The sequence below is a fragment of the Onthophagus taurus genome, chromosome 7 (genome assembly GCF_036711975.1).
Source record: "Onthophagus taurus isolate NC chromosome 7, IU_Otau_3.0, whole genome shotgun sequence".
In the NCBI taxonomy this organism is placed as follows: Eukaryota; Metazoa; Arthropoda; class Insecta; order Coleoptera; family Scarabaeidae; genus Onthophagus; species Onthophagus taurus.
The window spans coordinates 8,549,763-8,564,447 of NC_091972.1; the positions used below are offsets into that span (position 1 = coordinate 8,549,763).

A 14,685-nucleotide genomic window follows, 5' to 3' on the forward strand; every position below is an offset into this window, starting at 1 on the left:
CTCCGACAGTTTTAGTTTTATCTTCCACAGGATAGCAACTGCATTCATCAACTTTGAATCATCAATTTAGGTGTAATACAAAATTTGTTCAAGATTTGATAACTCATTGAAGTGATCACGAGAAATACATACTAATTGACGAGATTGACGAAACAGCACGCTTTAGCATTTGAACCAAACTCTTTCTTATCCAATTCAAAATTAACCAGCTCAACAAAAATATTTGCAAATCTTCGTCATCCATGATTGAGACGAAACTCACAATAATCACCGACACTAATAGCTATCAAATAGCGTATAGAAACAAAGCTGTAATCACACTTTATCGTGGAAAGAATCCTGGGATATTTTGATTCGACCAATCTAAATATTTACGTTACTCAACTCCGTACGAAAGGTTTGGAAGAACGTAGATAAGGACCACCAAAGAAAGAGGAAGAGTAATATCATGATACCCACGTTTTTCTCTTAAACTACTTTTTATCTACCCCTTTTTAACGTCCCATGCATATATTGCAACAACAATTATTTATTTAATTTTCTCTTAGTTTTATATTCTATAAATGTATTAAATGCAGTGTATTTGGCTGCCTATCAAAAAAAAATCATACATCCTCTTTTCAAATCTTATTTTGTATTGTTTTAAACGATGAGTCATTCGCGTTACTCGTGATATGGACTATATTATTGCTTATAAAATCATTTCTATTACATTTTAAATCGGAGAGCCTTTTTCTAAGGTGAAAACTAAAGTTTCTTTTACAACTTAGATTATTTGGAATTTCCCCACGTTATTGATCGTTTAAACAATAGCATCTGTTGTACGTTTTCAGCACAATATGCTGCGTTCGTAGCTGGGCAAGTAACAGTCCGCTTTGTTATCAAAATAACGTTGTTTACTTCCAAATTGGATTAGCCAACGTAGAATTCTATCGATCGCTTTGCAAACTTATATTTCTCTTTATTACATTCTATTATATATGTAATATAATTCAATTCTATTATATAATAAATATAATAAAGAAACACTATCATAATTGTGCAAAAATTTGACCTAATGATTTTGATGGATCAAATCTTATGGTAATATGTGCTAAGGAGCCCCATTTTCTTAAGAAACAGCTCCTCCTGATAGTGCCTCAAAACTTCTTCTTTAATGTTCACAGTAGCAGAAGTGAGTCTTAACTTATCTAAACATTTTTTCTACGTTCTAAAATAGAGAAATTTGTAAATGATGCAAAAAGATAATTCTAATAAATGATAGTTTAATATCTTTTGTTTATTAATTTACTTTATCTACGACTGCTTGGATAAGTCATCATTACCGCACTCATTTGAGGTGATTTGAGTTACGTAATGAAGTTCATTACCGCACTGGTTTCATTACGTAACGCATTTTTAGCCTAATCAGAACAGACTTAATTTATTGAAACGAGCAACAATACAAAAGAAAAAGTGCTATCTACTTACAGAGAAACAATTACAACTTACAATTTATTGTAAACATTAATTGTTATGTTTTTACATTTCGAAACACTTATTCCAGATGAGTAAACATGTTGTTGAAACTGACAATTCAAAATTGTCAACAATCATTTCAAAATATTTTTATAAATGTCAAATAGACTTTTTTAAGGAAATAGATTTTTTAGTAATTTTTAGCAGTCGTAGATAAAATGCAGTATATCACACGTGGGCTAGAGCATAATTACAGTACTCGTGTGATTACACGACTCGGTCTACGACCTGGTCGTGCAATTCTTCACACTCATACAGTAATTATGTTTCTAGCCCACTTGTAATATAAATAACTATTATTTATTAATCGAATTACACCTCCATCATTTTTTTTTTTACTGAAATTCGGAAATTGTGTGCCCGTTGTTGACATTTCACGGGCCATTAAATTTGAATTCGGTCAGTTAATATCGGAATTTACACGCTAATGACGCATTGATGCAATATACTAGTATTGATGGAGTTTGTGTTCAAACGATGATATATGTGCAAACACACGCATTGATCTTGTAGACATAAGTTTATCATATAGACTATTGTTGTCTTAGAAATAAAAAGTTTCGAACTTTCTTTCGTAAGAATAATCAAAATTTGTTTTAGAACCTAACATTTGATTAATCTTTTTAGGGTTAATGTGAAAATATAACAAAATTGGGTATAATATGTTTTAATGAAGCTGTTTTAAACTTCAACGCACGTTTACAAATCCACGGTACATTAAATTAAATAAACGGGGTGGTAAAAGTTTTGAAAAGGGACGACTTTGTTTCAAACCCTTAATTATGAAAACAATTCGAAATGAAGTTAACATATTAAAGTCTGCGATTCAAACACACCAAATTTTAATCACTTTTAATTGTCAAAAACTCATCATCGAGAGGTGAGATTATGGGAACGACGAAGGATTGAAACGCGACCCCGAAATTAAAGACTGAAATTTCGAACATTCTCCTCGTTCGCCCTTCGCTTTTCATTAGCCCATCAATTCCAACCAAAGATAAACAAACGTGTCCGGGGGCCCATAGTTGTAAATCCCAATTTTCCCCTTCGCTTACACCGCGGAAAATTTTCGACGAAGTCCCTACACAAAATCCTCCTCCAACAAAAGCAATCTGGGGGGTACGAAAATCTCCATTCTATTAGTTACGTACCAAAACGACCCCTTTACATTTTCATCGTAAATCGAGGTACATTTTAAGTTTAATCCCATTCTTATTAACAACGTCAAAGCAATGCATCATTATTAAAAAGATATTGAGATTAAAATAAAATTTAATGAAATTTCTTATACTTGAATATCGAATACTTTTTCTGGTCACTATTTAATGTGTTTTACGAGAGTCTAGAGTCTATGATGATGGCAAAAATCGAAACTGGTAAGACACATTAAATAGATAGTGACCAGAAAAAGTATTGGATTTTTATTTTTATTTACATTAACAAACGTGTTGTTGACGTTTCATTTATGTTCAATTGCTTTGTTGTTCGTTCTACAATGTACAATTAACGCTTTCGAGGGCAGTTTAACGTTCAATGTGCAATGACGTTAAATTTCTGACGTGGGAATAGCCTGCAATACAATATTTGACACTTTAAAGTATGAAAACATTTTATTCGTTTTATTTTAATTTCCTGAAAAGTAATAATGGTGATCAAATATATAGATATCGGTCTATAAATATAACTTCCCATTTTAAAAATTATTACAAATTTTAACGTAACCTAGATTAAATTAAAAATATAGAACACACTGAATACACAATAGATTCAGGATTAACTTTACTGACATATACCCGTCTCCCTATTATTTGTATACACCGAAACCGAAGCGGTAATAATAATAGAACTGCACGGCATCCTCCACAAGAACGAACGAGCGAGGTCCCTTTGTGAAACGCAAAACAAACCCTATAATAGTGCATGTACCGCTGCTGTCGCCGTTCCGAATTGATTCCTCTACCGGTAGATATTTTGTCTTCTATCTATCTCTGGGTCGGTAGCGAATCTATCGGAGAGGATTTCAAAGGGGGCACTTATTCAATTTTACATTGAATTGACTTACAACTTCCTAACATGAAGTGGTACAAGTAAAATACACCAGTTTTATTTTTCGAACGACTCAGAAACAAGTAAGTTTCTTTTCAGTAAACGAAATAATCTTTAAAAAAAATTTTAATTTTGAAAATCTACAAACAAGTGTTTTAGAGTTTTTACATAAGTGCAAAATTTAGATTTTTACGTTAGATATAGTCCACACCACAAGTAAAGCGAATGATTAATCGATTTCTGATGGGTGGTGCAAGCAAAAAAGTATGTCTTTTTCTTGGTACGAAAACACGGTTTAAAACGCAGAAAGCCCAGGTTCGTGAATATCATGACTTTTCAATACCTTTTGAAACTTAGAGACTAGAAGTTAATAAATGTCAAAAATGTAACTTGTGAAATGGGTTAGAAATATAAATAAGGCTAATATATGAAAGGCGTGAATATTTCGCAAATCGTGCTATACTCGCATGACATTGGAAATATTTTATGTGATACTTAGAGGCAAATCTAGCTTCTCAAGTAATTTTATAGAGTCACTATAATAGCTTTTTATAAATGCCTAATAATTTTGTAATTCTACTTCTTTTACTACAGTCTGACAATCTTGTATTGTATTACTATCAGTAGCTGGACATTTAGTAACAGGAACTGCAATCATAGTTTCGGCTACTCTATTAAATTCTTGTGCTAAGCAAGTGCAATGAATTAAATTCGAATAAAAAATCTTGATATTAGATGTAACTTTTACCCTGTGTCAGAGAGCATGAATAAAATTTTAGCATTCGGTACCGCTCTGATAAGAAAAAATGCAAATAATGCTCTAAATAGGCATAAAGAAAGAATAGGCATTAAAATTCAAAAAAGACAAGAAAGGTGTAAAAAGGCAGATTACTACGTTATGAACGTTGCTGCCTAATTTAGATACGCCAAGTGATGGCTTATTGATGGCCAAGGGAAATACTGCCTAGTTGAATATTTAAAAATAAAGAATATAACTTATCAGAAATTGATGAATTTGTCAATGAATCAAAAAGTTGGAAAAGGGCGAATTGCAAAGAATATTATAACAAACATATACACAAAGATAATATATAGCTGAAAAGGCTCTTTCAATGTGGGCTGAGGCACTGCATAAAGTGACAGCTGAAAATTGGACAAAGTGTACAGCTTACTGGGAGGAGGAAATGATGAAATGGTGGATGTGGTGTTTTGAACCTGAAAGCGAACGAGTAAAGGAACTTGTTATAGTAAGATTACAACAACAGAGAAATAAATATATAATGTTAATAATTCAAGTATATTGCAAATAGCAATTATTTTTTATATTTTCTTTTAGGGGTATGTATTTGTATTTATGAAATATATTGTATCTAAAGCAATATGCTTTTTTCATCCTCTTTAATTCTTTTTTCAAGTTTTGTCATGCTATTTAGTGTAGAATAGAAATAAAGTCGCTTTCTTATAATTAAACACATATATATCCTACGTGTATTTGGTTGAATATCCTTTCTTAAACGATGAATCATTCCTGTTAGTCGTGATATCGACTTAGCGTTAAATACGCAATTAAGTACAATTCGGTTACTATAGCTTTTCTTATAGTTTCGCTCATGCCAAATAATTCATTCACATGTCAGTGAATTTGCTTGAATTATATGACATGTACAAATGGAATTTCGAGTTTGGAGCCAGTCAGAAACGGTTTGACACGGTTGTACGAACAAGCTTTACATATTTCTAATTTTCATTACAATTGAAAATTGAACAAAATACAAAGTACAGACAAAAGTCAGAAAACGCCATAGAATTATATCATTTTTGTTATTAAATTAAATTTTTAATGCAGTTCAACCAAATTATAACGTACTAAAACAACTATATTGCTAATAGTTACATAATGTCTGGTTAATTGAGTGTTCAAAATGTGCTCCGTTGTTAATTTGACTATACCTTAATCGATTGTAGAATGCGTCTATTAAATTCCTCCATGATTCCCCGGAAATTAATTGAGATACATCGATATTTCGTTATCTTAATTCTGTAAGAATTTCAGGTTTAGTTTTACGTACTGAAGTATCTTCAATAAAAATAGTTCCTCAAACAATACATTTAACTTTTCATGCATCCAGTACAGTACGTCTGTTTGCATTCCCATACAGTGTAAAGGTTGCTTCATTGATAAAACATAACGAACCTTGTTCACAAAGTTTCCGTCAGCTGCAATTTATTTTTCTTGTTTACCTCATTTCACATTAATTCTTGCATTATCCGAATTACATCATGATTTATGAAATTCTATGTTGCAAGCTTTAATAAAGCACTGCATTGCATCAAAAGTTTTGTTATCAACAAATTGTGTCTACGTTTTATTTGTCGTCTAAAAATTTACAACGTCAGAAAATAAAACCGATCTTCTTCCAGCCATGACTATAGAATAATTGCGGAGAAAAATTACTAATTGAAGGTTCTCAACATTTATATTGAATTAGTACTCTCAGTATAAACGTTTACCCCAATATTGCTGATGTAATTACAAAATATCATAATGGTAGCACTAAATCACCAAAAGGCTATCAAATTTTTGAATTCAGTAAAAATTTTTCAAAATTATTGTTTATTTTTTCAATATCAATTGAAAACTCCCGCAAATTGCAATTTAAATTTCTTAAAAGGTCAGTTATCTATATAATTTCCTATTATAAATTAAAAAGTAAGTAGTTCCGGAGATGTTTGCATAGTAAGAAAGAGAAAAAGAATTCGAAATTCAACGAAGTATTTCAAAAAGGCGAATTCCTTTAGGTTAGAATTGAATTAAGTTTTTATTAATCTGACGTCTGGCGGATGAGCAAAAGTTTTAATGCCCCGCAATTGTCAGGAAGTTCTGTGACGTTTTCTATAACGGAGAGGCTGTAATTAGAATTTAATGGACTTTGTAGTAGTTCAGATGAACTGAACGTCGACGACGTCTCTCGTCGTTCTTGCACACTCTAAAAGGAAACGTTTAAACAATCGAGCTGCATTTAAGAATAGTTTAACTAAGCAATTTAGATGTTTTTATATTTGCAATGCTTTTTCTTAATCCGTCTGTTAAACACAGAAATAGTAAGAGGACTTTTATTTCCTGTTTCATTTCGAAACGTTGGCGTCGTCGCCGTCGTCGTCGTCCCTATTCAAATAAAACGTCTATATGGTGCAAATAACGGTCCAAAACCCTTTCAAGGTCTTTGAAATTTATCGATCGACATCAAGAGACGACTCGTTCGGCTCTCGAAAACACGAGCCAGTTTTGTATAAGCGCAAAAAGATGCCGGAGAAGCGCAGAGTTGTAAAGCTCTGTGTGCTTTAGAGGCGTCTCTTTATTATTCCGGGCGATAAAAGTTAATCCCCCCTTCAAAATCCTTCGTAAATACTTGAAAAATAACATTCCAACTATTATTATGATAGTAGTAATTTTAAATTTTAGAAGCCATTAAGTTGAAAACGTTAAAGTTTATTTTAAAACACAATCGAGATACAATTTTATTGTTGAACTCCATATTTTTTTGTTCGGGCTCATTAAACAGCTAACTATTTAAACTACTCTTCAAACCACCCTCTCAATTACTGTCAGTTATCATTTCTGATTCAAAGTTGGAATCGGACATCAATTTTTGTATATCATGCCTAACAAACACGCCTTCTGTCAGATGAGAGAACTTTTCGCAGATGTACTTAAAACATTCTCCATTTTAGGCTGAGGTTTGAGCAGTATACTAAAGTATGTGCTTGTTTGGCATGAAAGTATTTATACATGAAAGTAAATGCCAACAAGTACTCCTTGACTCAGAATCCAAGTTGTTGAGTTTCCTCCTTTCTTATTTTCAAATCTCTAACCAAATCATTTAGCTCAGCTTGAGTAATCAAATTAAGTATTCAATGTTCTATGCATTGAAACTCACCATCAGTCTATTCCTCTGACACAGATCACTTCCGGCATCAGTCGACATAACATTATCCAAAATGTCTGGTGATTTAAGGGCAGGAAGATCCAGATTATGGCCTACTGGCCAAAGTTGGGAGGTTGGATATACAATACCATACAATAACATATATAATAACATCAACGCCTCTTTCCATTTTATTGAAATAACAAATCTAAACGCTTCTATCTCTTTTTGGCCGTTTTCTAATATCTTCAACGCATTCGTACCATGCTTTATACGACGCCCAAAACTTATTCTAATCACAAAGTTCAACTACAAAGTGTGAGTTAGTAGATTTTTAAGTGTGTGTAGTACACTAACATATTTAACCCTAGAATACAAATATATCATAATCTTTAGGATTTTACTTTGCTCGATATCTTATTGATGCCTGGACTCCACGTTTAAGTACCTTCTTAATGTAACCTTTTAGCCTAATGTTCAATGTACTCCTGTGCAAATCGTGAAGGGTTTTGGTGGCATTAACTTTTTATACAAGGCTTGATGTATATATTGTAAAACTAATCGATTTCGTCAAGTTTCAACATGGCATCCGAACGTCAAACACTGTTTCAAAACACTTAACCAGAAACTATCAAAGGAATCCAGAAAAGTGATCCATAATGTCCTTCAAGTTGAAAATAGACGTGTAATATGCATTTGTTGTCCTAATCAATTTGTAGGGAGCACCAGGGGCACACGAAATAAGAAGCGAAACACAAAAACAAAGCAAATTAATTCAAAAAGTTTTTTCATGATTAGTCTGTCTTTTCAATCAACTTCAACTATTATTGAAATAATTTTTGAAGATCTGACACCTTTAACTTTTAATTCGTATTTTGTGTGTTATTGCACATCATCCTTCATATATATTTTGTAAATAGATGAAACTGCAACACATGTTTTTATTTATAACGTAGTTTTAATGAATAATTATAACGCGTGAGTCAGTGTATTGATCAGTCTCCTGTAGTAATTTCAATTCCTACTTAATAATTTAAAGGATGTCTGGAAACCTTGCGTGTAAAACTAATAGCATACCTATTTATGTAGGTTCGTCCCTAAATCACGATCTAAAAAATAGAACGATATATGTTTACATCAACCACACCTTTTCTGGCCCAATCTTGTATACCTATCGTTTTGTAAATATTAGATATCTGCAAATCACCTTCATATAGCAATAAATTATAGGTTTACTTCTAAAACTATGCAGAATTGTACGTGCAGAATATTCCAGTTGTAAAGCTATTTGCTATTGTAGGTGATATACAGCATAATACTACTGTTGCAGATTCGATGTAGGCGATATTCAGCCTATCTATGTTACGGAAGTCACTGTACCTCAATAATTAAATCATATTAGTTTGTGCAGTGTGCCATCAGTTTCAGTCTTATAGGTATAGCCTCAATTCAGAGGTTTAATTAGTTATTGTTAAAAGTAGGTCACTCCTTTCATTTGCAGCACAAATACAAACTACAGCATTCTTCGTCCGAGATTTATATAGTTATAGAAGCCGTAGAAGAAACACCTCATAGTACAATAGTTACGAGCTTCATATGTAAAATATAGTCGTTCGTTTCAATAAATATGTTTAATGATTTTATGGAATCATCCGTAATCATGCTTTTAAAAACCATGTAAGATAATTTGGAAATGTTGATAGTTAATCAGTTCTGGTGTTATGAAGTAATAACTCCAAATCATCATAAATTACGAGATTGCAACAAATATAAGCTACCGACAAGTTGGGTTGGAATAAAAATTGGCAATAAAATGCAAAATTACTTCTTGATTTCAATAATCGGATATTGATCCGAAAGGGTTGAAATTAACACACAATCTTTTTTCAAAACCAACTTTGAAACCATTTTGAGATATTTTTTTTTGCGTTTTAAATCAGTTATTGAACTTAAATTGGTTTTAAAGCACTCTTTCAGCAGGTGCAGCTAATTTAGTGCAATATAAACAATTTCAGAAGGATTTTAATTTTCTAAGTACGTTCAGTTTAGTACAATAACGAGGAACGTACCCAATTTACATGCCACTGAAGATAATAGACGGTTTTGTGTTCAAAATCACATTAATTTCCCAATTAAACTATAACAAGAGGAAATTGATTGCCTATTATCGAACGCAATCGATTTTAATTCATTTATCATTAATGATTCTCACCCCTATTTAATAAATCAAACGGTGACGTTAAACTATAATAATATGTTTAAATTTTTTATTTAGATTTGATTTATTTTTACCTTGAAAGGCAGCTTCGAATTGGGCTTTGGCAGGATCGTCAACAACAACATCATTGCAACCAACGCTCAAGACGATGGTTCCAACCATCACTGATGTTGCAAATCTCAAAACGTCGAAGAAGAAAAATCTCGTCATCGTGATTTCTTCTGTTAAAGCAATTAAACCAACGACGAGGTCGCCGTCGCCGTCGATAAGAACCTAATAGATGGTTCTTTTTGCCTAATAATCTTGCTGATCCTCCTCCAGAAACTGTACGACGATGTTCGGGTAGCCGTGGCGAGCCGTCCTTCACGAACATACCCCGGAGGGCCCTAAACCACTTCGCGCACCTCCCGTACACATAGTTAGAACGGTCCCCGTCCAATTTCCGACCAGTTATTATTCATACAACCGGCTCATCAAACTGTTGCATTTGGACACCAACCACATTCACCAACTAAAATGAAGGGTTAATTGCGCTTAAAAACCCCGTCGTCGACGGGCTGATGTAAATTGCCGTCGCGCGTTAATTTAAATTAATCACAATGGATATGAATAAGGATAAAAGGGACGGAAAATTACCTTTTTGTTGGATGAAGGTGAAAATGTAGAAATATAGAAAATAGTTTTAGTTTTTTTGGGATGGTTTTCTGTGATTATTTTTTTCTGTAATAGTTTATTGAGGTGGTTTGGTTATCGTGGAGGGGTTTCCATGGGTTATATAAGTTCACCCTTTCGGTATTCTCGTGCTACTGGTCTTTCGTTGGTGAACATGATGACCCCCACCACTAACGCCACCCGGTTTTCCTTCCCCGACAATCGAATCCTACCCTACGCGGTACGGTTCAATACTCCCTTAATACTGGGGTTGAGAAATTCTATGATTTTATACATTCTACTTGTGCCATCTATTAAGCGGCAACGGAAAACAACCATTTCAAAGATAAAACATTTTCTACTTCAAAACTGGAAAATGATCTAACTTTAATATTTTCACAGAGAAAAGATTTCTATGAGAAACGTTTATGAATATTCAGAGAGATGGCAATACAAAATGTTATTTAAAAACATTCTTGACTTAAAAACAACGTTTTGAAACAACTGAGATGAAAATTTTTGGGTCGATTTCGAGGAAAGCTTATAGGACAGAGACCGAAGGGAAGATATCCGAAAGGAATGTAAAGTAGAGAATATTAACGAATGGGTACTAAACAGAAAATATCGAACAGACTTGTACAAGTAGCAAGAGACAAATCACCTGAGGGCAGAAGAAGTGTTGGATGCCCAAGATAAAGTTGGAATGATAGAAATGCTTTAGCCTATTTTAGAAGAAGAAGAAATGACTCAGAAATATTTTGGTTTTTGACATTTATGCCAGAAAGAATTTTCATTAAAACATTTTTTGCTATACTTTATTCTACTTCAATCTTTTATTTTCATACATAAGCTCTCGACGATTTTTTGAACTTACACTCATTTGCTGCTGATTAGAAAGACTCGAAAATACTTGTGTTTGTGATACCCTTGAGAACGAGTAGGGCTTCAAAAGCAGCCGGTGGAAAAGATCTCATTGTAACCATCATATTAAGACATGCTAACTGCTGGATTTGTACCAGCTGTTGTTGTACTGTCTTGTGATTCGTTTTTGACCACCAAGCATAGACAACTGCATAACATGACGAAAAGGCGACCATGGGTGTAATTATTCCCACATAAGCCCAGTGAGCCATTCGTGGTACTGTGACTAGCAGTATGAGACCAACCGTAATAGCTATAATATTAATACAGTAATTTAATTTTTTGATGTTAGGTTAAAGGAAAAATGCTAGTGATGGAACGGATAGTGATTTTGCGAAAAGCCGGATATCGGTTATTCGGCATCACCTTCGGCCGGATAACCGGTTATCTGGCATATCTATCGGGCCATTATGGTTATAATTTCTGGTGCATTTCTGAAGAGATACCCTATATTGCCACATTATAGGGATATTTGAATAAAAATGAAATTAATAAGAAAGCTGATAAGATATGTCAACTTATTTGGATCCAAGATACCAAATGAACTTTTTTGATGCTGATTTAACTCACGAAGCAACTCTAAAAAGAGGATACTTTTTAGAATTTTGTCAAAATTTCAAATATTGTTTTCTCAAAAACTAAAAGTTATTTTTCAAAACGCGTTGGTTCATTGGAAAGAGGACACTTTTATTAACATTTTGGGAAATTTTCATACTCATATTCCAAGATGTAGATTTTATACGAATTTTTAAAACTTAATCGGCGAAAATTGCAAAATTCGAAAAAATTGTCGATCATTTCAAACATTTATTACTCAAGAACTAAAGGCGATTTTTCAAAATGGCTTGTTGCATTAGAAAGAGGATACTATAATTAATAATTGGTGATATTTCCACAAGGCTCCTTCAAGAAATTAATGTTATAGCGAATTTTGAAAGTTATCGATGAAAATTGCAACATTGAAAATTTTATCGAAACTTCAAATATTGTTTTCTCAAAAAGTAAAAGTTATTTTTCAACACGTGTTAGTTTATTGGAAAGAGGACACTCTTATTAACACTTTGGGAAATTTTTATACTTATATTCCAAGATATGGATTTTATACGAATTTTTCAAACTTAATCGGTGAAAATTGTAAAATTCGAAAAAATTGTCGATCATTTCAAACATTTATTTCTCAAAAATTAAACGTGATTTTTCAAAACGCCTTTTTGCATTACAAAGAGGATACTATAATTAATAATTGGTGCTATTTCCACAAGGATCCTTCAAGAAATTAATTTTATAGCGTATTTTGAAAGTTATCGATGAAAATTACAACATCGAAAATTTTATCAAAACTTCAAATATTGTTTTCTCAAAAACTAAAAGTTATTTTTCAAAACGTGTTGGTTCATTGGAAAGAGGACACTTTTATTAACATTTTGGGAAATTTTCATACCCATATTTCAAGATATGGATTTTATGCGAATTTTTCAAACTTAATCGGCGAAAATTGAAAATTTGAAAAAATTATCGATTATTTCAAAAATTTATTTCTCAAGAACTAAAAGTGATTTTTCAAAACGGCTTGTTGCATTAGAAAGAGGATACTATAATTAATAATTGGTGGTATTTCCACAAGGATCCTTCAAGAAATTAATTTTATAGCGAATTTTGAAAGTTATCGATGAAAATTGCAATATTGAAAATTTGCTCAAAACTTCAAATATTGTTTTCTCAAAAACTAAAAGTTATTTTTCAAAACGTGTTGGTTCATTGGAAAGAGGACACTTTTATTAACATTTTGGGAAATTTTCATACCCATATTTCAAGATATGGATTTTATGCGAATTTTTCAAACTTAATCGGCGAAAATTGAAAATTTGAAAAAATTATCGATTATTTCAAAAATTTATTTCTCAAGAACTAAAAGTGATTTTTCAAAACGGCTTGTTGCATTAGAAAGAGGATACTATAATTAATAATTGGTGGTATTTCCACAAGGATCCTTCAAGAAATTAATTTTATAGCGAATTTTGAAAGTTATCGATGAAAATTGCAATATTGAAAATTTGCTCAAAACTTCAAATATTGTTTTCTCAAAAAGTAAAAGTTATTTTTCAAAACGTGTTGGTTTATTGGAAAGAGGACACTCTTATTAACACTTTGAGAAATTTTTAAACTTATATTCCAAGATATGGATTTTATACGAATTTTGCAAACTTAATCGGCGAAAAATGCAAAATTCGAAAAAATTGTTGATCATTTCAAACATTTATTTCTCAAAAACTAAACGTGATTTTTCAAAACGCCTTTTTGCATTACAAAGAGGATACTATAATTAATAATTGGTGCTATTTCCACAAGGATCCTTCAAGAAATTAATTTTATAGCGTATTTTGAAAGTTATCGATGAAAATTACAACATCGAAAATTTTATCAAAACTTCAAATATTGTTTTCTCAAAAACTAAAAGTTATTTTTCAAAACGTGTTGGTTCATTGGAAAGAGGACACTTTTATTAACATTTTGGGAAATTTTCATACCCATATTTCATGATATGGATTTTATGCGAATTTTTCAAACTTAATCGGCGAAAATTGAAAATTTGAAAAAATTATCGATTATTTCAAAAATTTATTTCTCAAGAACTAAAAGTGATTTTTCAAAACGGCTTGTTGCATTAGAAAGAGGATACTATAATTAATAATTGGTGGTATTTCCACAAGGATCCTTCAAGAAATTAATTTTATAGCGAATTTTGAAAGTTATCGATGAAAATTGCAATATTGAAAATTTGCTCAAAACTTCAAATATTGTTTTCTCAAAAACTAAAAGTTATTTTTCAAAACGTGTTGGTTCATTGGAAAGAGGACACTTTTATTAACATTTTGGGAAATTTTCATACCCATATTTCAAGATATGGATTTTATGCGAATTTTTCAAACTTAATCGGCGAAAATTGAAAATTTGAAAAAATTATCGATTATTTCAAAAATTTATTTCTCAAGAACTAAAAGTGATTTTTCAAAACGGCTTGTTGCATTAGAAAGAGGATACTATAATTAATAATTGGTGGTATTTCCACAAGGATCCTTCAAGAAATTAATTTTATAGCGAATTTTGAAAGTTATCGATGAAAATTGCAATATTGAAAATTTGCTCAAAACTTCAAATATTGTTTTCTCAAAAAGTAAAAGTTATTTTTCAAAACGTGTTGGTTTATTGGAAAGAGGACACTTTTATTAACATTTTGGGAAATTTTCATACCCATATTTCAAGATATGGATTTTATGCGAATTTTTCAAACTAAATCGGCGAAAATTGCAAAATTCGAAAAAATTTTCGATTATTTAAAAAATTTATTTCTCAAGAACTAAAAGTGATTTTTCAAAACGGCTTGTTGCATTAAAAAGAGGATAC

General features: G+C 31.7%; 1 protein-coding gene across 1 annotated transcript in view; it reads right to left on the reverse strand.

Annotated features, from left to right (window-relative positions):
• LOC111424498 (EGF like, fibronectin type III and laminin G domains protein pikachurin) overlaps positions 1-10,515 on the reverse strand; it is a 55,695-nt gene extending 45,180 nt beyond the window's left edge. Inside the window, exon 1 of the mRNA XM_023058049.2 lies at positions 9,783-10,515. Coding sequence (XP_022913817.2) covers positions 9,783-9,918 — 136 coding nt within the window. The 5' untranslated portion in view covers positions 9,919-10,515. The remainder of the gene's footprint in view (positions 1-9,782) is intronic.
• Positions 10,516-14,685: the final 4,170 nt, after the last annotated feature.